The 27505-nt window shown below is 41.5% G+C and overlaps 5 protein-coding genes across 18 annotated transcripts; 2 read left to right on the top strand and 3 right to left on the bottom strand.

Moving 5' to 3' along the window:
- Positions 1 to 387: 387 nt before the first annotated feature.
- On the top strand, positions 388 to 22175 carry LOC147043419 (connector enhancer of kinase suppressor of ras 2-like). 9 transcript variants are annotated; one of them, XR_015068739.1, is made up of 24 exons: positions 388 to 733; positions 2726 to 2889; positions 3833 to 4035; positions 4117 to 4222; positions 4519 to 4560; positions 4637 to 4756; positions 5621 to 5680; positions 5762 to 5830; positions 7127 to 7273; positions 8016 to 8134; positions 8355 to 8560; positions 8638 to 8730; positions 9452 to 9642; positions 9717 to 9765; positions 9825 to 10003; positions 10090 to 10163; positions 10556 to 10627; positions 10723 to 10787; positions 11591 to 11691; positions 11763 to 12255; positions 12674 to 12873; positions 12950 to 13047; positions 14090 to 14151; positions 22097 to 22175. XR_015068739.1 is itself a non-coding variant. In XM_085936303.1 (22 exons), the coding sequence occupies exons 1-22, from the start codon at positions 670 to 672 to the stop codon at positions 12995 to 12997; spliced, it is 2847 nt and encodes a 948-aa protein (XP_085792429.1). In that variant the 5' UTR covers positions 388 to 669; the 3' UTR covers positions 12998 to 13865. The 9 variants fall into 9 exon arrangements, 6 of the variants coding, with proteins under 6 accessions (XP_085792429.1, XP_085792427.1, XP_085792431.1 ...); XR_015068738.1 differs by lacking the exon at positions 22097 to 22175 and adding an exon at positions 21907 to 21976; XR_015068740.1 differs by lacking the exon at positions 22097 to 22175 and adding an exon at positions 15830 to 15912.
- On the bottom strand, positions 15012 to 15992 carry LOC147043422 (olfactory receptor 52E4-like). Its single transcript, XM_085936308.1, has one exon. The coding sequence runs from the start codon at positions 15990 to 15992 to the stop codon at positions 15012 to 15014; it is 981 nt and encodes a 326-aa protein (XP_085792434.1).
- Positions 17424 to 18416, bottom strand: LOC147043421 (olfactory receptor 51G1-like). Its single transcript, XM_085936209.1, has one exon. It carries the CDS (start codon positions 18405 to 18407, stop codon positions 17424 to 17426), a length of 984 nt encoding a protein of 327 aa, XP_085792335.1. The 5' UTR covers positions 18408 to 18416.
- LOC147043420 (olfactory receptor 52K1-like) lies at positions 19365 to 20363 on the bottom strand. Its single transcript, XM_085936365.1, has one exon. The coding sequence runs from the start codon at positions 20349 to 20351 to the stop codon at positions 19365 to 19367; it is 987 nt and encodes a 328-aa protein (XP_085792491.1). The 5' UTR covers positions 20352 to 20363.
- A 634-nt stretch (positions 22176 to 22809) lies between the features above and the next one.
- On the top strand, positions 22810 to 27223 carry rnf167 (ring finger protein 167). 6 transcript variants are annotated; one of them, XM_085936597.1, is made up of 11 exons: positions 22810 to 22955; positions 23136 to 23211; positions 23604 to 23726; positions 23832 to 23909; positions 24032 to 24169; positions 24245 to 24332; positions 24412 to 24502; positions 24619 to 24724; positions 24856 to 24949; positions 25030 to 25110; positions 25382 to 27223. In XM_085936597.1, the coding sequence occupies exons 3-11, from the start codon at positions 23625 to 23627 to the stop codon at positions 25801 to 25803; spliced, it is 1200 nt and encodes a 399-aa protein (XP_085792723.1). In that variant the 5' UTR covers positions 22810 to 22955; positions 23136 to 23211; positions 23604 to 23624; the 3' UTR covers positions 25804 to 27223. The 6 variants fall into 6 exon arrangements, with proteins under 6 accessions (XP_085792723.1, XP_085792722.1, XP_085792727.1 ...); XM_085936596.1 differs by having other exon boundaries at positions 22810 to 22959; XM_085936601.1 differs by lacking the exon at positions 23604 to 23726.
- The last annotated feature ends 282 nt before the right edge of the window (positions 27224 to 27505 follow it).

The following is a 27505-nucleotide window of genomic DNA, read 5'->3' as shown; positions in this document are numbered from 1 at the left end:
TGCAATTAAAGTTATTCTCTTGCTTATCATGAAAACTCAAATTCCTATGATTTATCGTTCAGCACATCTCAGTTTCTTTTCTCTTTCCAAGCTCTTATTGTCATCTCTGCAATTCCTTCAGGAAGCCCCTCCTCGCCCTGGCCCCTTCCCACAGCTTGGTGGCATGAATCAGCCGGCCCCTCATACCCACGCACTTTGCGCGCGTTGGGTTGTGCCTCCTCCATGTCTATGCGATGGGAGGGGAGGGAGGATGCTCGCCGTAGGCTTCCTTTGCTCTCAGGAGTCCTACTCAAAGTAGCCAGTGGCTTCTTTTTCCCCTCCGATGCTGCCACCGCTGCCACTACCGCCGCCGCTGCTGGAAGAAGCGAGGTCGTGCAGCATCCCACACCATCCACGGAAGCCTGCCTGACACGCATGACAAGTGAACGAGCTCGTTGACGGCCGCCAGCAGCACAGGAATGTGCCCAAGTGTTCTTTTCAAGCCACATTGAGGAACCTACCTCTTGTTTTTTTTTCTCTTTTCATAACAATCATCTCCACGCTGCAGCTCATCCTGTGATTTTTGTACCTCTTTTATTTTTTTTTCATCTTTCATTGCTAGCGTCGTTGCAGCTTGGCGGAGGTTGTTTTTCTTTGCTTTTGTCACGCGTGGACGAGACAAACTTGTGCATGGCTCTCGTCATGGAGCCCGTCAGCAAGTGGAGCTCCAGTCAAGTGGTGGATTGGATGAAAGGTAAGATTCGAACATCAATTGCACACGACAATGCAAGGCGGAGGAGCATTGAAGGAATGTGCACGGCGTATCTCGTGCACAAAAGACTCCAAACACCTGATGAGCCTCAGATTTTAATTACTGCGTTTAATGATCGAATCGATCTTTTTTTTTTTTCCCCCACAGTGGGAAGCATTCGCCCTTTTAGCCAGCTTCTTCTCAGCCTAACAAATCCTATACAAGTGTCTCTTAACGATGTAAACAAACCTCTATTGTGTTCCTTTTGTTACTGGCGTCTCACAGGAGGAGAGCCAGAAGGCAAATCGATTTAGTTTTGTCCATGGAGAATTAACCTTTGACTTGAATTTGGTTTAAACAAAGTGGATAATAATGTATAGTGTCTTAAAAACCATTTTAAACAGTTGTAACGCTTCAAATCACATGCAAATACAGTGTTTTTTTTTATTGTTGCAAATAATGTTTTAAAAATCTCAGTTTGGAATTTATGTTCTCCCTGTTTTTACTTGCATTCATTTTTCACTCTTCCCATATTTCTTGACTACAACCTACATGTTTGATAAAATCCAAATTGTCCATATGTGTGAATAGTTGTTTAGCTAGACAGGTCTTTTTAAAAATTATTCCTCTTGCATGTTAACATTAGCATCAAGATTACAATTTGAAATGTGTTTAGTGTGTGAGCTGTGTTGTTTTGCTGTGCCACGTGCTCACGTGTTTGACCGCACAGCCTCGAGGATCCTTCAAATGATAAAGTGGATACCTTCACTGGCGCACTCACAGCCTCATAACTCTAAAGATGACGGATTTTCTATTTTATAGGTTCAGATGTCGCGGCAGTAATAATGCTACAAAACAGATGCTTTTTGCTTGTGTGCGGTGGCTCGGATTCAAATACATGTATTCCGATGATGCCATACATTAGATTAAGCAGAGACTGGAGCAGTTTAGATGATGTGTTAAAAAATGAAGGAGGGGAGAGAATGGGAATGTTTAGTTTTCCACATGTGACAAGTGGAGCAGTGACGGTTCCAGTGCCCGGGGCCCAATAATGGTGATGTAAAGTGAGGGGGAGAGCAAAGGGGGAAGGAGGAGGGCCTTCAGTCTTGTCCCAGCTTCTGAGGCCTGGCTTACTATTCAGCGCCTTCATTATTAGCATAAGGGTCGGTGATGTCACTGGAGGCCAAACAGGGGCGCCCCCTGTGACCTTCCCACAATTCCACTCTCCACCCCCAAACCTTTGTGTGCGCAAGACGCTTTTTTTTTCCCAGCTGTGACAAAGCCGCTTTAAAGGAAAGATTCTCATTAGGAGAAGAGAAAAGAATTCCAGTGTTGACTCCTTCTTGGAATAGTGCGCAAGCGCATTTGATCAAAGTGTGCCACATGCATTTTTCAATGTGGTTTTTATTTTTTTTTAAAACATGTTAATTTCCGTTACATGTCTACATTTCTTGCTAATCAATGACGGCCCAAATCCATCGCCATTCCCCTTCTAGAGGTTTTCTACATCACGACGCGCCTTTTCATTTCTACGAATCGTGACTGATAATCTGAGCAGCTCATGAAAATGGACATTTGGATTATTTAGTGTCATCAGTATGCTTTCTTCTCAAACAAGAAAGGATCATTTCTCGCTTTCAGGGACTTTTTTTGTGCATATCTTGTAAAATACTCTTTTATAATTATGGAGGCAGACAGACGGCGCATATGAACAACTGCAACGGATTTAACACCTGCTGCCTCAGTTGAAAAGAAAAAAAATAAGCAGAGTGCAAACACGCTGCTCCTTTTTTTTTTTTTTTCAAAGCCATGCTGAAAATGTTCCCCAGGTTTGTTGATGACAGGAATTTGTCACGTTCATAAAAAGAAATTACAAACTGAATGCAAAAAAATTGCACAAATGTTACCCCGATTTATAGATTGCAAAAAAATTGCCATTGCCAGGCAACAGACAGTTGGCAAGCGCGTGAGTCGAGACTTGTTTGCTTCCCGCAGGACTGGACGACTGCCTGCAGCAGTACATCAAGACGTTCGAGAGAGAGAAAGTCGGGGGGGACCAGCTGCTGCGCATCACCCACCAGGAGTTGGAGGACTTGGGAGTGTCCAGAATCGGCCATCAGGAGCTCATACTGGAGGCGGTGGACTTGTTATGTGCGCTGGTAAGTCCAAACCTCCCACGCGGCCCCTTCAATAAATTTTTGGGGGAGTTGGAAGATTCACAGAGCTGTTGTTGTTCTCCATAAACTTGCACTGAGGATTATTTACTCGCCATATTTTATTGATGAGGTCAATTGATGCTAGTCGTATGCATATTGGGCATTTGGGACCTTTCAAAAGGAATATTTGCTGAGAGTAGTAATTGGTGTCAAGGAAGTATGGGGTGCAGTAGTTCACAAAGTTTAGCCTGGCTTGTTTGCCGAATTTTTTTTTGCACTGGGTGTGTTTCTGCTCTGAGGTCTCATATTTTGACATGTTGCCAAGCATCGACACAAAAAAATGCATCAATCATAAGTCATGTGTATGCATAAGTGTGTCTTACATTTGATACAGATCCAAATGAAGATGAAGTTCTGGCGTGTGAGTGTCCTGCTATGAAAACATCTTTTGAATCTTAATTGAGTTGCTCGACAGTGATGGTTTAATTTCCTGATTAGGATTTTCAAAAACACAAAGCAATGCGCCAATGGCGGCGACATGAAAAGGCTGTCGATAGACTGAGAAGTTTAGAGAAGTGGAAGATGGTGACTCCATATATACCTCCCCCCCTCCCCTCACGGAGACACACGGAGAGACAGAATGAAGATTTAGTAGACTGAGGTCGCAGATGCAATCTGAATGTAAAATCCTCTCATCCGACATCCCCGCACAGGGGCCTCGCTTCAGCTGCAAAGCTTCTTACATAACTAGGATTTACTTTTAAGTCTCCCCGGCATTGCTCTATTAGATATGATTAGTGTCCCTCCTGCCGAGCTCTCCTCGCCCGGGGAGGATGCGACTGACTCCCCCCCCCCCCCTCCCCTCGAGGTCGCTTTGGCCTCAGGGTGCTCCATCTTTACGCTGCACTCACCTGACTTCAGATATCGACATCTGCTTCCCTTCTAGAATTACGGACTGGAGACGGAGAATCTCAAGACTCTCTCTCATAAGCTCAACGCATCAGCCAAGAACCTGCAGAACTTCATCGCGGGGAGGCGGCGCAGCGGCCACTACGACGGCCGAGCCACTCGTAAGCTACCGAACGATTTCCTAACCTCCGTGGTGGACCTCATCGCCGCTGCCAAAAGCCTTCTGGCGTGGCTGGACAGGTGAGCTCGTGATTGTTTCCCGTGTACGATGGCATCCAAAACACAATCTCAAAGGAGAAACCATCTCACGGTTAATTGCAGGTGCTCCTTCTTCTCCAGGTCACCGTTTGCCTCTGTGGCCGATTACGGCGTCACCAGGAATAACGTGATCCAGCTCTGTCTGGAGCTCACTACGATCGTACAGCAGGTAGCTAATTAGCTAATCGTGTTCTTAATCGTTTGACGCAGTCGGAGAATCTTTATGGAAAGAAGCGAGAGAACGCTTTGAGAAATGCCTCCGCACTGGCGGTGATTCATTAGTTTTTGTGTCGGTGCTCGTCTGCGTGGGCGTGGTGGAGGTTAGAGGTGCCAAGCTGCTTGCTTTTCTGCTTATATCCTCCTACAGCCCCAAATGCCAATAATAAACCATTTGGACACATTCTCTGGTGGTAACACCGCTCTCTTCATGTCCCCCCCCCCCCCCCCCTCCTCCTCCCTCCTTAGGATTGCTCCGTGTATGAAACGGAGAATAAGATCCTTCACGTGGTGAGTTGATTTCACATCTTGGGATGTCAATCAAAGCAACCCGATGAATTTTGAAAGGCTATTTTGTCCTCGGCAGTGCAAGACTCTATCGGACGTGTGCGAGCAGATTATTTCCCTGTCGTCGGATCCCGTCGTGTCGCAGGCTGCGCATCTGGAAGTGGTGCAGCTGGCCAACATCAAATCCACCGAGGGATTGGTAAATATATTTTGGGAGATTGTCTTCGGGGGCATTAATATTCTATTTCTTCAGCTTCGCAACCTCTGCACTGTAAAACTCAGTCCCAAAACTTTCGAAGCCTTTGGTTCAAAACGATCATTTTCATTGCTCCTGAAAATATGAGTCGCCGCCCAGTTTTCAAAATGACTTCACGTTTTGACCAGCGAACCCGTGCGCACTGTTGGCCGACCTTGTAGTCATCCCCAAAAAAAAAAAAATGAGGTTTTGCTGCGCTCGTGGGCATATGAGTCAGCTAATACGATTCAAGGAAAGCCTCACTCATGGTAATATTGGGGGCAAAAAATGTTCTGCTTCAACACGTATTAGTAAGTGGATCTCCTTTGCGACACAGAAATCGGGTTATTGGGCGAAGGAAACGCACTCGGACCATCGACGGTTAGTGGGACAGCACTGTGGCGTTGACCCACTCTGCAAAGCGGCCCCTCCCCTCACAGAAATGGTAGCAAGAAGTTCTCTCATCCGTTCACAGAACACTGGGCCCATTGGCCTAAAAATAAACCTCTTAGAGTCGTCTTGAAGATGGGTATTGCTACTGTTTATGTGTGTGTGTGTGTCCACGTGCGACCATGCACATCTGCGGGGCGATAAATTGTGTGTTTGGGTGTTTGCCATGCACTTGTGACCCCTTTTAGCGGAAAGCTTTCAGTTTTTGAGCTGTTTGGAAATCATCTGCCATATTTGAGTCAATCCACCATGAACACGGAATCAATTTCACATCTGCCGTCTTGAAGAATAAGATCTGAATATTTGACCTGCTGAAATGTTTTCCAAAGTAAATGTAACAATGTGGTTTAACGCAGATTTTTTTTTTTTTTCTTGTAGGGGATGTATATCAAGTCAACATATGACGGTTTGCATGTCATCACCGGGACAACGGAGGGAGTGAGTGGGATTCCTTTTTGTGCTACTAGGAAAAGTGCGGTGTTGTTGGATAGCTCGAATTATCGCTCTTTGTGGTTTTAGTCTCCCGCTGACCGCTGTAAGAAAATTCACGCTGGAGATGAAGTCATTCAAGTCAATCATCAGACTGTGGTAAGGCTTGGCTTTAATTCATGAACAACAAAACATTTTTTTTTTTTTTTACACAAAAAAGAAAAAAAAAAATCCGGAGATGTAATTCACCTTTTTTTTTTCTTTTAATGCATTATACCTATTGTAAAATAATTGATACTTGTGCGTATATATGTAACAGAATTGAGTGTAATCATGCACCAGAGGGTAAATTAATTCTCCCACTCAATGCACCTTGTTTATTTGAATTATTTCTTTTTTTTTTTTTTTTTTCAAAATCCACATCCTTTGTTGTTAGGACTTTTTTTTTTCATGTAGCAGAAAAGAATGTGAAGCCCGCTCCTCTTAGAAAATGACACAAAATAAAAGTCATAGCAACCAGCCTATTCATAGCAGTTAAAGTGGTAGGAAATTGCAGGTGCAATTATTGTTTTCTTTCGATATGGAGCTGGAGTCAGAGCCACGGCGTTTTATGTTTGTGATTGCCAAAGTCTCTTTGCTTGTATTTGGAACGTCGTCAAAAAACATTCCCCATCCCTCTCGTAAAAATACCAATGGAGTGCTCCACATTTTTAAAGGCTCCAAAATAAGCTAATGTGTGTTTCCTTAAACACTTTAGTGTAAAATCAATCATCATGGCAATGGTGTGACATATTTTAATGTATGTTTCCAATTTGGATATTTTTATTGATTTAAAAAAAAAAAAATAGTGTTGTGGGCCATCACTGCCAAATATTACGGCAAGCTTAGTGTTCTTTATTTGTCTCTTTTTTTTGGCGGTGTGAGGACTTCTCTGCAGTGACTGTCAAGATGAAAAATGACTCGGAATGTGACAAAGTAATTGTTTGCTTAGCGCACTTTTTCCCAGGCTGCTCAAAATACACAATAGACCCGATAGACACTTTGTATCCCGAGTGGACTGCTTCTCATATTCGCAAACATCTTGGAACGGCACAAAAAAATATTTCACTTTCAAAAAAAATGAAAAAAATACTGAACATCACCAAACTGGGTTAAATTGTATTTACAAGGCGTGTGGCTGCTCGTAACCTCGAGGCGTAGAACGTTCAGAACGATGACACGGGAGGCTTGTAAGCTGCTCCACGGCCTCCGGTGTTGCATTTAACATGAAGATCCTCATCGATATGAACAAGCGAGGATGCATTGCAAACAAATCATAAGGCATGTGCAAGATTGTCATAATAAGCATAGAAGAATCTTTTTTTTTTTTTTTACTCAACCAGCAAATATTGAGCTTTTTATATCCTAGCATGATGGGCAGAATGATGTTTGGATTGTCCTATTTTTGTCCACTAGGTGGGCTGGCAACTGAAAAACTTGGTGAATCTCCTGCGTGGGGACCCGGCAGGCGTGACCCTGACGTTGAAGAAACGCCCACAGAGCACACTCACCTCCACTCCAGCTCTTCTCAAGAACATGAGATGGAAACCACTGGCTCTGCAAGTATGACTACTCGACCCGCGCAAATCAAATGCGCCGGCTCGTGTCCCTTGGGTATGAATATGAGTGTATTGTGTACAAAATATATCTACTGACAACTTTATAGTTGTTCTAATTGGTTGCAGGTACAAGCAAAATGGATTCACAAGGATATAAATGGCATCTGTTGTCCTACTTTTGTCCAAGAATGTTGCTTTATTAGGAAAATGCGCCAATGCCACAATGAGCACAAACGAGAACGATGGCTGCTTGTGTAGTCCAGTCACTCTTTGAAGCACAGAGCAAAGAAAACGCTTCAACCCCCCCTCCCAGAGGCCCTCGAGCTACATTTCGTTTCCCTGCACCACATAACCCTTTTCCTCTTAAAACCCGGCCGGCGCAAAATCACAAACAGAATATCAAATTTGGATGGGAAATGTTTTAATGTCCGCTCACAAATTTCTTGTTGCTTAGTCAGTTAGAGCTAAAATATGGAGCGATGCATTCAAACTATTCAGTCACTCACTCCGTGTAACTGTGACTTTTCTCTTTTTGTTGTCCGGCCTTTCTAACATGCATGCGTTCACCTCCGTGCATTCACTCACTCACTCACTCACTCACTCACTCACTCACTCACTCACTCACTCACTCACTCACTCACTCACTCACTCACTCACTCACTCACTCACTCACTCACTCACTCACTCACTCACTCACTCACTCACTCACTCACTCACTCACTCACTCACTCACGCTGTTCCCTCAGAGCCCCGGCAGCAGCGTTGCCACACCCACCAGCACTTTAAGCACTCCATCAAGGAGGGGAAGCTGCGCTCTGCAGGACCTCTACATCCCACCTCCTCCGGCGGAGCCCTACACCCCCAGGTACAGTAACCTGTGGTCCGCGGACCTCTAGTGGTCCGTGGTAATATTGCAGGTGGTCCACAAAATTGGGAATGGAAAATAATTGTAACATTTTAAAAGAACAAAAATGTATTTATTATTTCGAATTGATTTATTTTCCAGCTAATTTTGTGAAGCTTTTAAAGTAAACATATTTCAATTGAATGAATCCGGTTCCAACGTATGCCAACTTTTTCCGTAGAGATGACAAAGTCACTGCGCAGCGTGACGACTCTCAGTCCGACCACGTCCATCCCAGCAAGCGCTCCGACTCCCCAAATTCCTACCTGGACCAAGAGTGTCGGCGTCAAATCCCTCTGGTGGAGGACGACTCCATCCTATACTGTTACGAGTACGAGCAGAACCAGGAAGTGCCGTCCGTCCGCAGGGGGAGCACGCCCACCTACAGTACGACTTTACCAATGTGTGTTTTTGCGGGGTGTCGGCCGCGCGGCATTGAAGTTTCCTTTGCCTCGTGATCCCAGGCAGGCTCAGGCCCATCTCCATGCCGCTGGAATACAACTGGGCGGGAGATGAGGAAGAGAACCTGGCCAAGCAGAAGAGAGAGAGCAGGCGAGGTGGGTGGGCGCGTGAGAAAGAAAAGGGGAGGGGGCTGACAGAGAGGAGCAGAGGGAGCTGATGTGAGTGGGAGGAGATCTCCTAATATCCTCACTTCTTTTCACATCTCACAGTGGAAGGATGAGCTGCCCTGTCACAAACGCAAACATTCCGGATATCGCATTCTGCCTCCGTCCTTTCCATATGTTCATCAGCCATCACACACACACACACACACACACACACACACACACACACACACACACACACACACACACACACACACACACACACACACACCCTTGCTCGCTATCTTCCTCACTCTCAGTGTTGCTTGTTGGCAATTGGATGTCAAAAGTGTGCGGCGGTTGCTGCGGCAACTGTTCCATATTCTCGCTAGTTTTTCACGTTTTATGGGAGATGAGGTGATAAACAGCGGGATGAGAGTGTGGTGCTTTATTTTGGTCTCAAAGGCAAAGTTGGTTTTTTCAGGGGGGGATGCCACTGATGTCTTTTTTTTTTTCTTTTGGGCTTTTTATAAAAAGTGAGTCTTATTTTTATCTACAAGTGACACTATTACTAGCTTTGCACATTTTCTGCCCGGCAACAGCTTTCCTTCACAACATTGTTGTGACATCAAGTACAGTCTCGTGAGAATCAATACAAGGGTTGAAAAAAATTCTCATCCAATTTGTATTACAAATCTGAAGCCAGCATTTTTTTTTTTTTTTTTTTTTACAGAAAATTCCCTGCTGCGTTTTGCAAGTGAAGACAAAGGCCATGGGGGAGAGTTCCTGCTGGGCCGCAGTCTGAGTCACAGTCGGCGAAAGATGGAGAGGGGAAGCAGCCCGACTCACTACACGCTCATCCCGGCGCTCCAGATGGAAGTTTCCCTCTCGACATCCAACTCTGACTCCGCCTCCCTCTACCATGTTAGTGCCTCTCTCGCCTATGATCATCTGAGTGACTTCACGAAGGGGGGTCACGCTTCTCTTTGACTTTGCAGGTGTTTGAGCGATCCTCGCTGCTGTCAAGGTCAAAGAAGAAGAGTAAAGGTAAGACGTGCCCAAATTGTTTTTCTTTGCTGGCTTTCATACGTTTTCCTCCCATGTAGCCGGAAGCCCCATGGCCTCCATCAGCAAGCGACGGATCTCCTGCAGGGACTTGGGTCAGGGTGACTGTGAAGGCTGGCTGTGGAAGAAGAAGGATGCCAAAACGTATTTCTCTCAAAAGTGGAAGAAGTACTGGTTCATTCTGAAAGACGCGTGTCTGTACTGGTACATGAACGAAGAGGTGAATGGGGAGATTTTCCTAAAGATGTCCAATTATATAGATGTTTTTTAAAGTTACAAATATTTTTCAAATTTTCTTCACCACAGGATGAGAAAGCAGAAGGCTTTGTCAATCTTCCGGAGTTTAAGATCGATCGTGCTACCGAATGCAGGAGAAAGTTGTGAGTCATGTTTGTTTTTTTTCATTTGCATTTCACTTCGCATTACTTTAAAATATATGTCAGGGTGGCAAAACGATATTGGCGTTGTAGTATCGGAGCACTTTTATTGGTATCGGTTCATCTCTATTATTAGTTACGTGCTGCATGGTTAGCTTGAGTAGGAATGAGACATACTTTTTCTATTCTTGGGTGCAGGAATGGGCACAGAAATGCAATGCTCAGTTCTAATTGAGCCAAAAATATTCACTGACACTTTGGCACACACAAAGCCCTTTTGCTCTTCGATCTGAGATCATGTGCCAGGTTTCTCATCTCATTCATATGCTAATGTATTCTATATGCTCTTGTTTTTATGCTCACATTTTGAAAATGTGCATCTGGCTTCATTTCAGCGCGTTCAAGGCTTGCCATCCCAAGATAAAGACCTTCTACTTTGCAGCAGAAAATGTAGACGACATGTCCCGGTGAGTTAATGAGCGCGACCCAGATGTAGAAATTGAACTGCTTTGTCGACTTGCGTCATAACTTGCTTGTCCGCCCACCCTTCTCCATCCCGCAGGTGGCTGAGTCGTCTCAGCGTGGCTCTGGCAGGCTACTGCGAGCAGGACAAAATTCAGGATCAAGGCGAGTCGGACTTTGATTTCCCCATAAATTCTTTCAAAGCATTTTTCAAATTATGTTTTTCAAACTCTTAATCTTTCACTGTAACCTCTTTTATTTAGTAAGCTACTTTTTATTTCTTTACTTTGCATTGACTTACTTTGCCTAAACAGTATGGGGACCAAAAACTCAAGGAAAAGAGGGTGCAAGGGCACCATCTAGTGGCCGTAAATATACGCTTAGTGACGCACATGGAAAGTCAACAAAATTGAACATAAATCCCACACTCGCCCACATTACTTAACAAGTAATATGCAATGACTCTACATTATGGAAATAGCCCCCCCCCCCAAAAAAAAAAATCCATATTATTGCAGTTAAACGGGTCTGACTCATGCAGGATAGTCAACAGGATATTTCTTTTTTTTTTTTTTTTAACACAATCTTCTCACATTCCAAATCGAATTACATGCAGAGTCCCTGCTTTATGTCGCACACAATTGCTCATTTTAAGGTCATTTTTATTTATTTGTATATATATAAATGGGCCGGAAATCCTCTACCTTATCACAATTCTATTTTGAGAAAGCCGTGTAGGAGCCAAGCATTGGTGGTGTGTGGGTGAACTGGTCTGTCATTTGAATTTATTAAGAGAGAGGGATCTTATGTCACGTAAAATGAAGACTCATAACGCCCACAGAGGACATCACAGGACATTCTCACATTTTTTAAAGCTATTCGACCTCAAAATCACACCTACAACTGCCGCTCATTCTGACAGCATTTCAAAAGCTTGGTTTGATTGTCCTGTATTTGTTCCTAATTAGATTACTGGAGTGAGAGTGAGCATGAGGACATGGACATGACCTCCATGAGCAAACAGGACAGTCCACCACCACCCTACGACACCTACCCGAGAGCATCGTCAGTAAGTACCATCAGTGGGGATTTCATCTCGAAACCACGGCAGAATTCACGTTAATATTTAACGGTGTTTAGGTGAGCCCGTTCCTGGAGCCCAAACACGGTCATCTCTCCTCATCTGACACATTCCAGTCACGTTCCTCTCATGAGGATTACCACTCAAAGCTCCAGGAAGGCGGCGGCGGCAGCAATAATGGCAGAATCTCCCCCGGGCAGACGACCAGCAACCACCGAAACTCCTGGCAGGACCAGATGGAGAGCAACGCCAGGATGCATTTCCTCCAGGCGTATCCCGTGGAAGAGCCCCTGCTAGCCGACGACAGGGAACAAATGGCCATGGAGTATCGCAGGCAGTCCACGCTGCCTGCGCAACGCAGCCTTCTGCAGGAACAATACCGAGCCTTGCCCCTGCCCGTCAGGTCCAGTATGGATATGGAGGCAGGAGGGAAACCTCGCAGCTTCACGCTTCCCCGAGACAGCGGTCTCCACGCCATCCTGGCGGCCAACGCCGGCGCGTCAGATGAGAGAACGCCTCGGCACTACCAGCTGGAGCGGCCCAGAGAAATAGGTTAGCTTCCTCAAGACCTTTACAATGCTTGTCCTCATTTATCTTTTGATCTTAAGTTCACTTTTTTGGAGAAGACATAAAAAAAAGCAAACTATAAAGTGTAGTAACAGCGTCTTGCCGTTAGAGGGCAGTGTGGTAGCAGGACAGTACTGTAGCACTAATGAGCAGACACCAGATTGTAAATCTTGTGGATGTGACTGAGCATTTACATGATCAATCTACCGATTAATAAACATACTTAACCGCATTTAAAGGGGTTAAGTGTTGGAGTTTGTGTTATTCCAAATTTTATGACTATAAAGATATATATTTTTAAGTAAACATTGCTAATATTGGTTTAATCTTTTTTTGACTATTAATCGATATGGTCACCGGAGGAAAATGAAACATTTGAACTAACAATATTTCTCCTTTGAAGGACGTGGACGAGATTTGAGGTTGCAGTCGGATTCGGTGGGGGATTTGTACCGAGCTCTGGAACACACCAGTCTATCGGCCTCGGCCGAGCACCGGTCGACCAGTCGCTTGGAATACAAGCGCTCGTTTGTACGCAGGGTTAACGACCCCTTGCTGAACGACAAGCTTCACCGCCTCCGCGTCCTTCACAGCTCCCTCAACGTACTGGCACAAAGCTCAGGCATAAGTGACAATTGCGCCCCGTAATGCTTCATGAATGTCTTTCATTTTCTTTCAGAATGTCCCTCTTCAAGACACAAACCGCTCGATGGGCTTTTTAGGCTAATACGTGGAACCGCTCTCCTCGGGCCCTGACTCGCTGCTGGAGATGAAAAGGCAACAGAAAGCTTCATTTTCCTTCCACCCCCCCCCACCTCCCTTCTTCCGTTTCGACCAATTCTTCTGAGTGTTGCTCCTTCACTTGCTTTCTGTAGTTTAAATGAGGAGAATATTTGAACACTGGTGGTTTAAACGGGTTTGGAAAAAAAAGAAAAAAAAAAGCACTTTGTGTCCCTGTCATGGACTTGATGGAGAGCTTGTTCACTCACATGCATGGCTGTTTCCCATCACTTTTGCTGGAATTCTGCACAGTCGATCAGATCAGGTTGACTATTTTGGATGTACACTCATTTTGTTTTGTGTCTAATTATGAATCGATATGCTACAGAACTTCTTGAGGTCATGTGCTGGAATACAAATAGTCAATCAAGTGCTGTGCCTCAGTGATTGTGAATGTACGTTGAACTTTTCCAAGAATAAGCAAAGAGGATGGAATAGGGGTCAAAATATCATATTTGGCAATAAGGAAAGTGTATTGTAAAATATTATCGGGATGCTCACAATAATTGTCTATTTTTGTATGCATGCAGTCTTTCCAGTTGTGGCAAACTAAAGATTTTCTTTTTTTTTTCTATGTGTGTTTAATTTGAAGAATACTGCTCGTCTCAATTGCCTCGACCTCAAGACTTATTTTAAAAAGCTAATTTCACTACAAAAGAGATGAGGAGTAACCCGTATTTATTCAGTGTTTAATGTACACGCATGTTTTGTAATATTGTACTAAAACACGTGACCATGCCATTTAACTGCGCACGTGTGCCATATTGCCGTATTGTAGCTGCAATACTTTTATTTAATGATGGAAATAAAGTATGGCGTGGGCACACAAAAGATGTGTTTTTCTCATGATTATATGTCACGTTGCTATTTTTAAACACTAGCGAGACACCGAAGCTCAGAATAAGATAGGTAGCAATAATGTACAGAAAGAATTTTGCAGACTGTACAAAAAACTGTAATGGGTCCTTACCACAATTTTGTGCTAATCATACTTTGAAAAATATCAGAATGAAAATCACAGTATTTTTTTATTTTATAGACGGCGAGGAGTTCCCAACACGTCCTTTCCAAAGACAAAGGATTACGGACATCTATAAAAAGGTATTTGGGTGATACTTTAATATTTGAATAATTTGAATCAAAGTATTTTCTGCAGATTTGTCAGAATCTCGCTTAAAAATCATTTAAAAGCAAAAGCGCTTATGTTCAAAGTAGGAAGAAATTATTTCAATACAGAAAAAAAAATAGAACTGACACAGTTGACATATCATTAATTCATGCAAATTATATTCAGTCTGATAGATACAAATGACAAACATAATGTAATTTTAATCACACATTTACTTAGAATTTTTCACGTGGGATAAATATGACATTTACACACTATTATCATCAATGTTACGGGTTTTAGATTGATCGATCGATTGATTGAGTGATTGAAACCTTTATTGTCCCCTCTGGGAAAAATCAGTTGTCAAACAGCTCATGACGTTTAAAAAGAGGAAATAAATAATAATATAGAAAATAATAAATAAATATTATCCATCCAATTTCTGTAATTTTTGTCCTCACGGGGGTCGCGGGCGTGCTGAAGCCTATCCCAGCCGTCATCGGGCAGCAGGCGGGGGACACCCTGAACTGGTTGCCAGCCAATCACAGGGCACACAGAGACAAATAACCAACCGCACTCACTCCAAGGGGCAATTTGGAGTGCTCAATTAGCCTACCAAGCATGTTTTTGGGACCAGGGAAGAAACCGGAGTGCCCGGAGAAATTCCACGCGGACACGGGGAGAGCATACAAACTCCACACTGGGAAGGCCGGAGGTGGAATCGAACTCGCGCCCTCCTAAATGTGAGGCGGACGTGCTACCCAGTGGCCCACCGAGCCTATATTAATTTAATCAAAATGAATGAACACGTCAATTTGTCCCTTAAAATATGTGTACACAAACACTTTTGCTAATTAGAAGTAAAAGTTTCATTTGGAATTATCCTCTTTGCTATGCTTGATGGAATGATCTTGTATATAATACACAACCTCATAATCTGAACTCGAACAAGATGCGTTCCGAGTCCGTATAGCAGCGGGTTGACGACAGGTGGAATGATGACGAAATACAATGACAAGAAGATTCGCGTTTCAATGGCAACATAACTCATATCGAACCTAGTCTGAACAACTTCAAACAAGGACGCAATGCTGAAGTTGAAAACAGAACATAAATGTGGCATGCATGTTTTAAGCGCAAGAACCTGGGAATCTTTGGATAATTTTTTACAAACTCGGAATATCTGTACATAGGAAAAAATAATCATGATCAGCTGAGGGAAGACCAACAACCCAATAAGCAGAAGCCCAACAATACTTATGAGGGATGCGGTTGAACATGCGTTTTTGACCAATTCCATGTTGACACAGTATAGCTTCGGTATGACTGTCCCACAAAATCGTAGCCGCAGAGTGAGACTGAAAAAACAACCAAATACAATTAACGGATAAAGGCCCACAACTGCAATTAGTTTGTAGATCTTGGAAGGAGTCATGATGGTGTGATAGTGAAGCGGGGAACAGATGGCAACATAGCGGTCGTAACCCATGAGAGCGAGTATGCAAAACTCGGAAGCTGCAAATGTGTGCAAGAAGTAGACCTGAGCGAAGCACATGTTGACGCTGATTGCATGCGTCTTTGACAAAAGGATGCTCATAACCGGAAGCAGCAACGCGCTACTACCGTAGATTTCATTAAAACATAACATACATGCAAAAATATTCATAGGCTGGTGCAGCTGTTTACATCGGTGGATGACGCTGATCAGGAGTAAATTGAGGAAGATGGTGACAACATAAAGCAAGAAGAAGAGAGCAAAGAACACATGTTTGTGGTTCTCCAAGGTGGTGAATGCAATCAGGGTGAATGTTTGCGTCGTGGTGTTCTTCATCCTGAAAAGAATTAAAAAGAAATAGATTGTCGTATGTTATCATGTTTTGTCATGGTTCAGAGTACCTGAGATTGCGTCTTCCGCTCCACGCTCCTGAGCTTGTGTCGTGCACGAGCGTCTTTTTATCCTTACACAAAATGGGCTTGGTTTGCTGTTCTTGCATGGTCAAATACTTGTTACTATGGTCACGCCCCCCCACCCCCCACCTCCCACCCCGCTCCCTTGACAGGTCCTGCGTGACAGTTTTAGTGGTTAATGGTCTTGGTTTAATGGTTTGCATGATTAGGAGCCTACAAAGTCAAACATTTCTCTTAAAGTTGTTGGGGGGGGGGGGGGGGGGGCAACTGTATGGATGTAGTTAGTTATGGCTGTAAATAGTAATGGAACAACTAGGAAACACTCTTAGAATAAATGCATGTTATTAGTGAGGGGAAAAAAATGCAGGTGAGTAATACTACACTCAAAGAAATAATTTGTCGAGTGAATGATCCAAATTTTGTTCGTTTTACAAAGATGGGATTACTGATTACATGTTTAATTCTCAATTCTTTCATTTTACTTCTATGAATATTAATTGATTCTATCGATTCTAATTCTATGAATATTTTTCCTGCTATTTTGCAGATTTTTTTAAAAATAATTTTGTTCTTTATTTTAGATTGCAGTTGCACTTATTCCACATGATAGTAATTAACATTGTAAATTAAAAGGAAGAAGAAAAACACAGAAGTATTTAAATGTTTTTGCCTAGAAAAAAATCATGTCGTTGTCTTTTATAATGTACATCTTTGGGCCTGATTACTGATTGTGACATGAAAAGTTTGGCATTGAGAGCCTACTAATGAGCATAATGTATTTGTTATGCTCTCTTAAATAGGTAATCATCATAATCAATGAGGTGTTCTCGTATGTTAGCTATAAGTTTTTGTCCTGATGACTAAAATGTGGGTCAGTTTCTGTCAGAAGTGTTCCATATTAATATTTATATATATTCCAATTTATTTTATATGATTCTTTCTTTGCAGCACCACACAAGTAGAAGGTTATTAAATTGTGCGCATATTTAGTTAGAAAATTACAAATGAAGAAGATAGTTTTAATCAAATATTTATTTAATTACTCTGGAGCATAAACATCAAAGATATAGTGACCGGCGTTATATGTGTTATGTACCACAATTAATCACAAAGAAGTTTTCTCATTATGATATTTAACCGCTGTTTATTACAAGAAGTGAAAGTAAATAAAAAAAGAATGCGTGAGTAGCATCTGAAAATTATTATTTCTGTTTTGATAGTGTGTGTTTACATTTATTCCAGATTGTGGACATAAATGTTGACACACAAACACACACACACACACACACACACACACACACACACACACACACACACACACACACACACACACACACACACACACACACAACTTTTAGTGCTTGTTAGAAGTAAAAGTCTCAACTGGGATTACCTTCTTTCCTTTCTTTGATGGCAGGATCTTGTATTTAATGCACAGTTTTATAATCTGGACTCGAACAAGAGATGTCCCGAGTCCGTATAGCAGCGGGTTGGCGACAGGCGGAATGACAGCAAAATACATTGACAAGAACATCCGTGCCTCGATCGCAACATGACTCATATCGATTCTGTTCTGGGCAATTTCAAAAAAGGCAGCTATGCTAAAATTGCAAATGGAACATAAATGCGGTATGCACGTCTTAAGTGCACTAACTTGACAACGTTTTGATACTTTATTTGTAACTCTTAATATTTGAACATAGGAGTAAAAAATCATGATCAGCTGAGGGCCGTTCATCACGGGTACAAGCGCAAGGCTCAAAAGATTCAAATAGGATGGAACTGAACATGCGTTTTTGACAAGTTCCATGTTGACACAGTACAGCTTTACTATCTCTTTGCCACAAAACCTCAGCTGCAGAGTGGTAGAGAAAAAACATGCAAATGAAATGACTGGATAGAGCCCCACAAATGCAACCAGTTTGGTGACCTTTGACTGGGTCATCATAGCGTGATAGTGGAGCGGGTAACAGATGGCGACATAGCGGTCGTAACCCATAAGAGCGAGTATCGTAAACTCAGAAGTCGCATACGTGTGCAAGAAGAAAACCTGAGTAATGCACCATTTGACGCTGATCTCGTGCGTCTTTGACAGGAGGAAGCTCATCACCGGAATCAGTAACGCGGTGCAGACGCAGATCTCGTTGATACATAACATACATGCAAAAATATTCATAGGCTGATGCAACTGATTGTTTTGGTGAACGACGCTGACCAAGAGTAAATTAAGGAACATGGCAGTAACATAAAGTGAGAAGAAAATAATAAAGCACACGTGCTTGTATTTCGTCAGAGAGACAAATGCAGTCAAGGTGAACGTTAGCGTCGTGTTCTCCATCCTGAAAAGAACCAAAATGAGAAATGCTGATCACGTAAACATTTCATGATAAATATAGAAGTTCAGTCGACCGCAGTCGATTCCAGATATTGGTTGAGTGTACCTGTGCAAGTTGGTATCTTCCGCTCCCAGCGCCTGAGCTCATCCCATGCGAGGGCATCTTTTTAAGCTTCGAGGTGGGCTTGCTTTGTTTTTCCGGCCACATTAGTTGGGTTCTTGTTGCTATGGTCACACAAGTTTGCTATCCCCAAACTCCCTCGATGCGTCCTTCCTCCACTGTTCTTTGTTTATGTTGCCTTTGTACAGTGTGTGTTTACTACATATCAGTTTGATTGGTTGGGACTTACTTATTACTTAGTTTGTTTTAATCTTTAACCACGAGATATTGTTTTGTATTTGGTATAATGTAATGCGATAAGTGTTTACAACATTCACTGTCGCCTGACCTTACATTCATAATCAACGAGGTGTTTTGGGATTTTAGATGGCAAATTTTCTATTGTGAAACTTATATCATTGTTGGTAGCGTCTCACAAAAAATAAATGTATATTTTTACTTTATGTGTATAACATTCAGTTTGAACTACAAAAACAAAGAAGACAGATAAAATGCAATTTTAATCACACGTTTATTTATTCTTGATCATAAACTTTGAATATATCGACCGCTGTCTTATTCATGAAGACATTTGTACATAAAATCAATAAAACAAATAAAATAAGTACGAACGCACGAGTTGAATCTAAAATCTATTTCAGTTTGGATAAGCCACTTTTACTTTTAAACTGGTTTAAGGAAATAAATATTGATTTAATCCCAATGAGTTAAAACACAACTTAATTGATGACTCAAAAGATGTCGACACAAACAAATATAACAACAAATTGTAATACAAATTAAAAAAAAAAAATCTTATATAATCACATCAGGCATGATACAATTCATAAAGAAAACATTTATTGCTTGCTCACAGTAAAAGATTCGGTTGGAATTATCCTTTTTGCAAATTTTAATGGAAGGAGTTTATATTTAATACACAGTTTTATGATCTGAACTCGAACAAGGTACGTTCCGAGTCCGTATAGCAGCGGGTTGGTGACAGGTGGAATGATGGCGAAATACATTGACAAGAAGATCCGCGCTTCAATCGCAACATAACTCATATCGAACCTAGTCTGAACAATTTCAAACAAGGATGCAATGCTATAGTTTAAAACAGAACACAAATGTGGCACGCATGTTTTAAGCGCAAAAACCTGGGAATCTTTGGATAATTTTTTACAAACTCGGAATATCTGTGCATAGGAGAAAATAATCATGGTCAGCTGAGGGAACACAAAGAACACAATTATCCCAAGCCCAACAATACTTATGAGGGATGTATTTGAACATGCATTTTTGACTAATTCCATATTGACACAGTATAGCTTGGGTATGACTCTCCCACAAAAACTCAGCTGCAGTGTGAGACTAAAATAAGCAGAAAATACAACAAACGGATAAAGGCCCACAACTGCAATCAGTTTGTAGATCCTGGAAGGAGTCATGATGGTGTGATAGTGAAGGGGGGAACAGATGGCAACATAGCGGTCGTAACCCATGAGAGCGAGTATGCACAACTCGGAAGCTGCAAATGTATGCAGGAAGTAGACTTGAGCGACGCACGCGTTGACGCTGATTGCATGCGTCTTTGACAAAAGGATGCTCATAACCGGAAGCAGCAACGCGCTACTACCGTAGATTTCATTAAAACATAACATACATGCAAAAATATTCATAGGCTGGTGCAGCTGTTTGCATCGGTGAATGACGCTGACCAGGAGTAAATTGAGGAAGATGGTGACAACATAAAGCAAGAAGAAAAGAGTAAAGAACACATGTTTGTGGTTCTCCAGGGTCGTGAATGCCGTCAGGGTGAACGTTAGGGTCGTGGTGTTCTCCATCCTGAAAGGAATCAATGAGGAATCAATGATAAGACATGAACAGCAAACAATTGTATTGCAGCATAAATAGATTGCAGTAACTTTCATATATTGTCATGGTTCATATTACCTGTGATTAGGTCTTGCGCTCCACGCACCTGAGCTCGTACCGTGCACGAGCGTCTTTTTAAGCTTACAGATGGGCTTGGTTTGGATGTTCTTGGTCAGATTTGTTACTATGGTCACCCTCCCCCCCCAGGCTCGCTTGACAGGTCCTGTGTGACATGAACATAGTGTTGCTCTGCTCAAATGACACTTATTGTGTGTGTATATATATATATATATATATACATGGCTAAAGCTCTGATCACACTAAAATATCTGCAGTAGGTACATTGGCAATTTAATAAAATCATATTTTTTAAGAACCAGCAGGCTACGTAATGATGACCATTTCAGGTTGTACCCAGCTTCTCAACCAAAATAAAATGAGGTAGGCCCCAACACAACGGTACAGAGAAGAATGAATGGAGGACAGATGAATGGACATCCTTGGGTTTAATCTGACGGCAGCATTTGTCAGACACTCGAGTGGTTGTCTCCCAATCCGAGGATTGTGGTTTTGTGACTAAGCGTCCTTGAGCAAGATACTGAAGCCACAGTTGCTTTTAATGAATAAAAATGAAAGAGATTGTGTTAAAGAAAACAGAAAAAAGCTGAGCCGTTATTGGTTGTTACACTAAGCAGCTGTGATGTCATTTTCAGACGACAGCAAGTGGCAAAAAAAATTGCCTTCAAAGACTGATAAAATATGGATTTTGATACTTGGATCATGTTCCACAAATGTGATATTAATCACAAATACCATGTTTACATTAGTGAAGTGTATACAACATATTGTAAAGAAAATTTTGCGGTTGACTTTCTTTTTAGGTAAATATTGTGTTGTTTCTAAATGGCCAAATCATATAACTTAAGGATCAAATGAGGTTTAAAACACACACACACACACACACACACACAGTGATACTGTGTAAGATGCCGTGTTATTTTCTCCCCACATGATACAGTTTAAACATGCTCATTAGTAACTATTAGTCTGCTGTTTCCACTCTTCTTGAAGGCAATTAACCCCTCGTGTGTTGAGCAGTACCTGGAGAATAAAGCTGATGGACGGGTTGAAAACAAAGTTGAGCTCCCTTTGGAGAATACTGATGTAACATTGATGAAATTGTCTCCAAGGGCCAGTGATCTTTGTACCAAGGAAAATAAACGTGATCACCAATCTCTTTTATTTCATTTTGGAATGGCAAGATAATCTGTGAAACAAAAAAGACTCCTGAAAATCTCCAGCGATTATTTTTTTCCACAGAAAAGATAATCACATTTTAAAATCAGGGGGGGGAAACGTTTTGGCATCTTGGTAATGTTTGTCTCATGACATCTTTGAGTCACGTTGGCTGCAGTTATCTTGTTTCTTTAAATTGGATTAAGAAAAGTATGTTCTCAAGGGATCCTTATCATTTGCTCAAATGGTCAGTTTGCTGCTTCATATTACTGTTGTTCCTCCCCTTAGACCAAAATCTGAGCAAACCCTACCTAATCCTCATTTCGGAGCAACAGAAAGTAGGAATCACAATGTCTTGCTGTCGTGTGGTGATTTGGACCCTCTTGCTTGTCTTACTGCTGAGTGGTATGTGCTGGTATTCTTCTATTTGTTTGCATTTGGATTTTGTCTCCAATATTGTTCATCTGTGTGATTTCAGTTGTAGTCAATGAGGCCGCTTCCTTTCCATGGTCATGCCCCACCTTGAAAGGCATTTGTAGAAAAGTGTGTCTACCAACAGAGCTATTCTTTGGACCTCTAGGTTGTGGGAAAGGCTTCCTGTAAGTGATCACGATCACAAAAACTGTGGCGCTGTATTTATTTATGAATGGTAAAATGTTATTTGTCTTTCTAATTTCTAGGTGCTGTGTGTCTCATTTTCTATGAGTGGAGCCATGCAAGTCCATGAAGAGAACATCAAGACATTACTGTGTGGAACATGACTCTTATTTCCTCATCTGCAACAATGTGATCTTCAAGATACATTATGATCTTAATATTAAATGCGGTGGCATTTTGTGATTTTTTTTGTTGACATGGAGTAAAATTTTACATTCATCATCACCGCTTGATTGAATTGTGTTCTTTTGGATTACCCGAAAAAAAGTACAAAAAAATGACCTTTGCCCTGTGCATTGATATGCTTTCATTGATAGAAAACAAGATGATACAATACAAGTGCAGATGATTCCCTCCACCTTGTTCCAGCAGCTCTTTTGATATATGTTTGAAAATATTTCAAAAACTCGTGAGGGGAAGTGAGTCAGATAATGGATGGATGGATTTCAAATCTTAGAAACTCGTGTCGTTGTCTTGCAATACCGCATATATCCGCTAGTCGCGCTGTGGTGCACGATGCTGGTGTGAGTCGGTTATGCTAACACAAAGAAGAGGCCAGGCAGAAGCCAGCCCGCAATAACAAACAAACCTGTGAACGCAACTTCAGACAACTGAGCAATTTTGTCGCCTTTACAGATAAACCAATAAATCATCCTACTGTATTTTCCCTCAACTGTTACGTGCGTAAGTTCTGTTTCTTAGACACTGGCTACTCTGTCGTGAAGAGGATTTAAGCGTTGTCAATCATTTACCAAAACAAGTCGCTCATCAGCTAGTGCTAATCCTTCTTGGCTATCGTTTTCCGTACACGGACAAGACCTCGTTTTGCCAGATTGCTAAATAAAAATAATTTTACACAGTGACATGTGAGGACTGAATAAAAGAGGAAACCTGGGACCCATTTTCAAGGTGCCGCGTCATTAACAAGTTATCGTGGTAAGTCGCTGACTAGCTCCAATGCTAAGTACTTATCCTGTTTCGGTGAACATTGACATGAATTGTGCGAATGTTTGACCGATTTAGTTAACTAGGCAAGTTCAATATTGAAACGATTACAATTGGATTTATGAATAGTTGTGCACTTCCTGTTGGCGCGATTATTAGGTCAAGTGATTACCAGCGTGCATTACAGTATGTGTAACAATTGTTTAGCAATTGATGAATAATTTCTAGGTTAAAATATTTCATATGATGTACAAGTAAATTAAATTCAAGCTGACGATCATACTTCGGGATGGTATTAAGACTAATCACTGATCGATTTATTTCTTTGCTTGTATTTACTTATTCTCTAAAACGAGTTCCCACTCTCATTTCCTTGATTATAGTGCAACTGTACCCATCCGAGGATGCTTCAGCAAGGTGGGTGGTGGATGGGGGTGCATATAACACTCCTTTCCATCACTTTCTGCTGCATAGCGCCCTTGCCCACACATGCGTATATCTATGCTGTAAGTAATGCTGTTCTGCATCTGTACACACACCGTTGCTTATGTATGATCCATGAAAATTATCGGGATGTAATCTTGTGTGTGTATTTTTTTATGTTTTGGCAGCATTATAGAAATATGACCATGCTGTTTGAGGATCTACCTGCTTTGTTTGGATCGCCACTTCCTAAGGAAGGAATCATGGTGAGGAAATTTGTGGAATGAGAGATGATCCTGCATGAAATTTTCCATTGTTCTGAAGTTAGTCATTGACTACAATAACGTTTGGGAAATAGCGCTTTAATATGTTTGTCTTGATCTCACAGGGAGTCTTAGTGGAATCCCGTCCTCTTAACGGCTGTGCCGCAATTGACCCTCCTCCTCCGTTGCCGCCATTTTATGATGCCAACATCACTAAATTCATTGCTCTCATCAGACGCTATGATTGTAATTTTGATCGGAAGGTCAGTAATGGTTCAAGTCTTATCGGCATCATTGTGTCACTGAGTTGAATTAATAAGAGGGGACACTTTTTAAAGGTCCTGCATGCACAGCAAGCTGGCTACAGTGCTGCTATCGTTCACAACATGTACTCTGATTCTCTGCTCAATATGAACTACAGCAATGGTAAGTAGTGTAACGGATAATCACGTTAAGGAATCTTATCATTTCTCAGTCTTTCTTTTTTTTTTTGTGGTACTTTTAGGTACTATCGCAGAGGAGATTAACATCCCCTCAGTGTTTACCAGCTACTATGCCTCACAAGTTCTCAAGAATTTCATCATTCCAGAGCAAGGGTACAGATTGCAAAATTAAAAACTGTCACATTTGGATTGCACAATATTGCTTGCAACATTTTTGAGGTCTCAAAGCAGTGTTTGGTTTTTATTTTCTTATTATGATGAATTTGCAGAGCCTATGTGATTCTTAAGCCAGAGTTTGCTTTCCCGCTCTCATACTATCTTATTCCCTTCACCGGAGTGATTGTCATGATCATCCTGGTGATGTTAATTATCTTGGTGAGTCTAGTGACTATTTTCTCACTCCTGCATATTTGAAGTCAATAAACCTGACACACACATTTTGTCTCAACACAATCGTGCACTTTCTGCTGGAATTTACGCAGTATCTGTAAAATGTTGTTTTTCAGGTTATACGCTGTGCACAGCATCGAAAAAGGCTGAGGAAAAACCGCTTGTCCAAGGAACAATTGAAGCGGATTCCTACTCACAAATTCACTAAAGGTAAAACAAAAAAAGAGTAAATACGTTTTTTTTTTTTTTTTTTTAAATCATGTTTTACAAGTTTTTACTTCTTATTTCAGGGGATGACTATGATGTGTGTGCCATCTGCTTAGACGAGTATGAAGAAGGAGACAAACTACGAGTTTTACCCTGTTCACATGGTAATTTTATTATGATATGAACCACATTGTGTATAGAGTGATTTTATAAACTGGGATATACAGTGATTTTAGTTATTGACATATGCCTAAATTAACTTGGATAGATTTGCAAATTTTGTATGTTTAATCCCTATTTCAGGTTGATTAAATGCTGGGTCAAGAGAATTAGTGGATTGGGAATTTTAGTTGTTGACATTCGGGAAAGGACCTAATGTGGTGGCATCATGTCATTCTGCAAGGCTTTCTTAAACTCTGAAATATTTCTCTTCAGCCTATCACTGTAAGTGCGTGGACCCGTGGTTGACCCAGACCAAGAAGACATGCCCCGTGTGCAAACAGCGAGTCACCCGCAACAACCCCGAGCAGTCCGAGTCCGAATCTGAGGAGGAAACCGGAGGTCAGGGCGGAGAAGAAGGAACGGAGGGTGAAGCCGACTCGGAGCGCACCCCTCTGCTTCGCGCATCCAGCCAGGGCTCCCCTTCTGGGAGTCCGGGGGTGTATTCCGCCACCACGATGACCACCGCTCAATGCATCGCCTCGCCGGTTGACGACGACTCCCCCGTCCTGGTTTACGAAGGTTACTATTCCCCCCAGGAGGACACAGACTCAGAAAGCAATGACACAGAAGATGAGCGGCACCACGTTGACGATGACACCGCTCAGCTGATTGGTAGGGGCACAGTGCACATCTGATGGCTGAAATGTCGATCTGACTTCATACAAAAAGGGCCTTTTTGTCATAACCTTTGCGCTTCTTGTTGTTTAGCTCACAACTGAAAAGTTATGTCAATACTTTATTTTATTTTTTTCCTGTTTTCCATCATTTGATCTAACAGGGCAATAATCACAGATTGCTGAGCTCATATCCACCTAGTGCAAGCACTGACACCCGTTCTTGTCTGAATCTCAATTTCTTTTTGCATTAGTCTGTCCCTGTTTCTGTCTTATTTTCTTGCTCACACTAAAAATATGCACTCGATATAGTTAGGCTGTTCTGCAACGTTTATATCGTGCATGATCAAAACCACAAGTTTAAATATAATCATTCTGTGCAGTGTGCCTATGTTCCTATTTTTTATTTTTTTTTGGACCATTATCAAGTACAGTACATTGTTTTATGTCAACTTTTGTTGCACACTCGCACAAAAGAGAAAAAGCCAAACTGCTCATCGTGACCGCCCTTGTGAGTCATGAGGGACAATACTGTAATGGTAACATGTATGACAACATTTTTCCTTGGGTGAGGCCACTTGTAAGCGTATGCAGTTTCTTCGTCCCACCTCGTACTATTTTTGTAATTCCAGTGTGCTTGAACGCTCTAAATGAAGAACTATTTTAAGTCATTGGAATTAGCTTAGAACAGACACATTGCCTTAATTTGGCCTACTACATGTACATGTGTTTTATTTTTAGAAACTAAAAGCTCACACTCCTAGGTTGTGTGTTTTCTTTGGACAGCAAAACCTTTTTTTTTTTTTTTTTTAATTAAATGAAGTAGAGGTCCTTCGCTTCCGTAAGTGTGAGTAATGGATAGTGTTAGTCAAACTTAATCTACACACACAAGCTATTTAGTGTCATGTTCCCCTACATCTGGGTGGACTGTAGGCTGTCAAATTCCAAAGTTAAAATTAAAAGCAATTTTTAAAAACACTTTAAAACTGTTTCGGTTCTCTGTGTAAATACACTTTTTTTGCTATTAGAGAGCATCGTAATAGCTGGAATATATTTAAAAGAGGCAGGTCTCTTTAATTTGTTTTTGATGGTTGATTTTGTGGATTTGTACATTATTAGTTTGTCCCTCTATCCTAAAACACAAAATTCAGATTTTTAAATGACTGACATGTTTAAATACTGGTTTGATCATTTAACATTTAGAGTGACATTCTTGTTTGCTCCCAAGGCCGTAATCTGTAATATATGCACTTTCCTTTTAATACATAAATTTAACAAATGTATTCATATCCCACACTAACTCTCTTTTACAATGTGTACTTGTCAGACTTCAATAGATTTAAAATGTAAAGTACAATGAATGATGAAAATATGATGATGCTGAGGATGTTAGTCAATGGGACGCAGCAATTTACTGACTGATTAATGGAAGATTAAATAAAAAATCTATACAATTTCTAGTGTGATTATTGCCGTTTTTTAATAGAACCATATGGATGCAACTAACAATTAACAACCATGAAAAAAAAGGTTTTCTTTTTTTAATTTAGAATATTTATTGCAGTCCATCAGTAATCATAATTCCTTTGAATCCTCGTCTTTTCAAGGCATTGCATTTATGTTTGCGCCTTCAATTGCGACATCAATTGCTTTTAAGATTTTTTTTGACAAATTATTCCCAGCCAAAATATGGAGAAGTTGCTCGGTACTTGACAAAATCTGT

The sequence above is a fragment of the Syngnathus leptorhynchus genome, chromosome 17 (genome assembly GCF_054491065.1).
Source record: "Syngnathus leptorhynchus isolate UIUO chromosome 17, UIUO_Slep, whole genome shotgun sequence".
Taxonomy (NCBI): domain Eukaryota; kingdom Metazoa; phylum Chordata; class Actinopteri; order Syngnathiformes; family Syngnathidae; genus Syngnathus; species Syngnathus leptorhynchus.
Note: the sequence above shows the minus strand (reverse complement) of the source record. Positions and strands in the feature narration are given on the sequence as shown.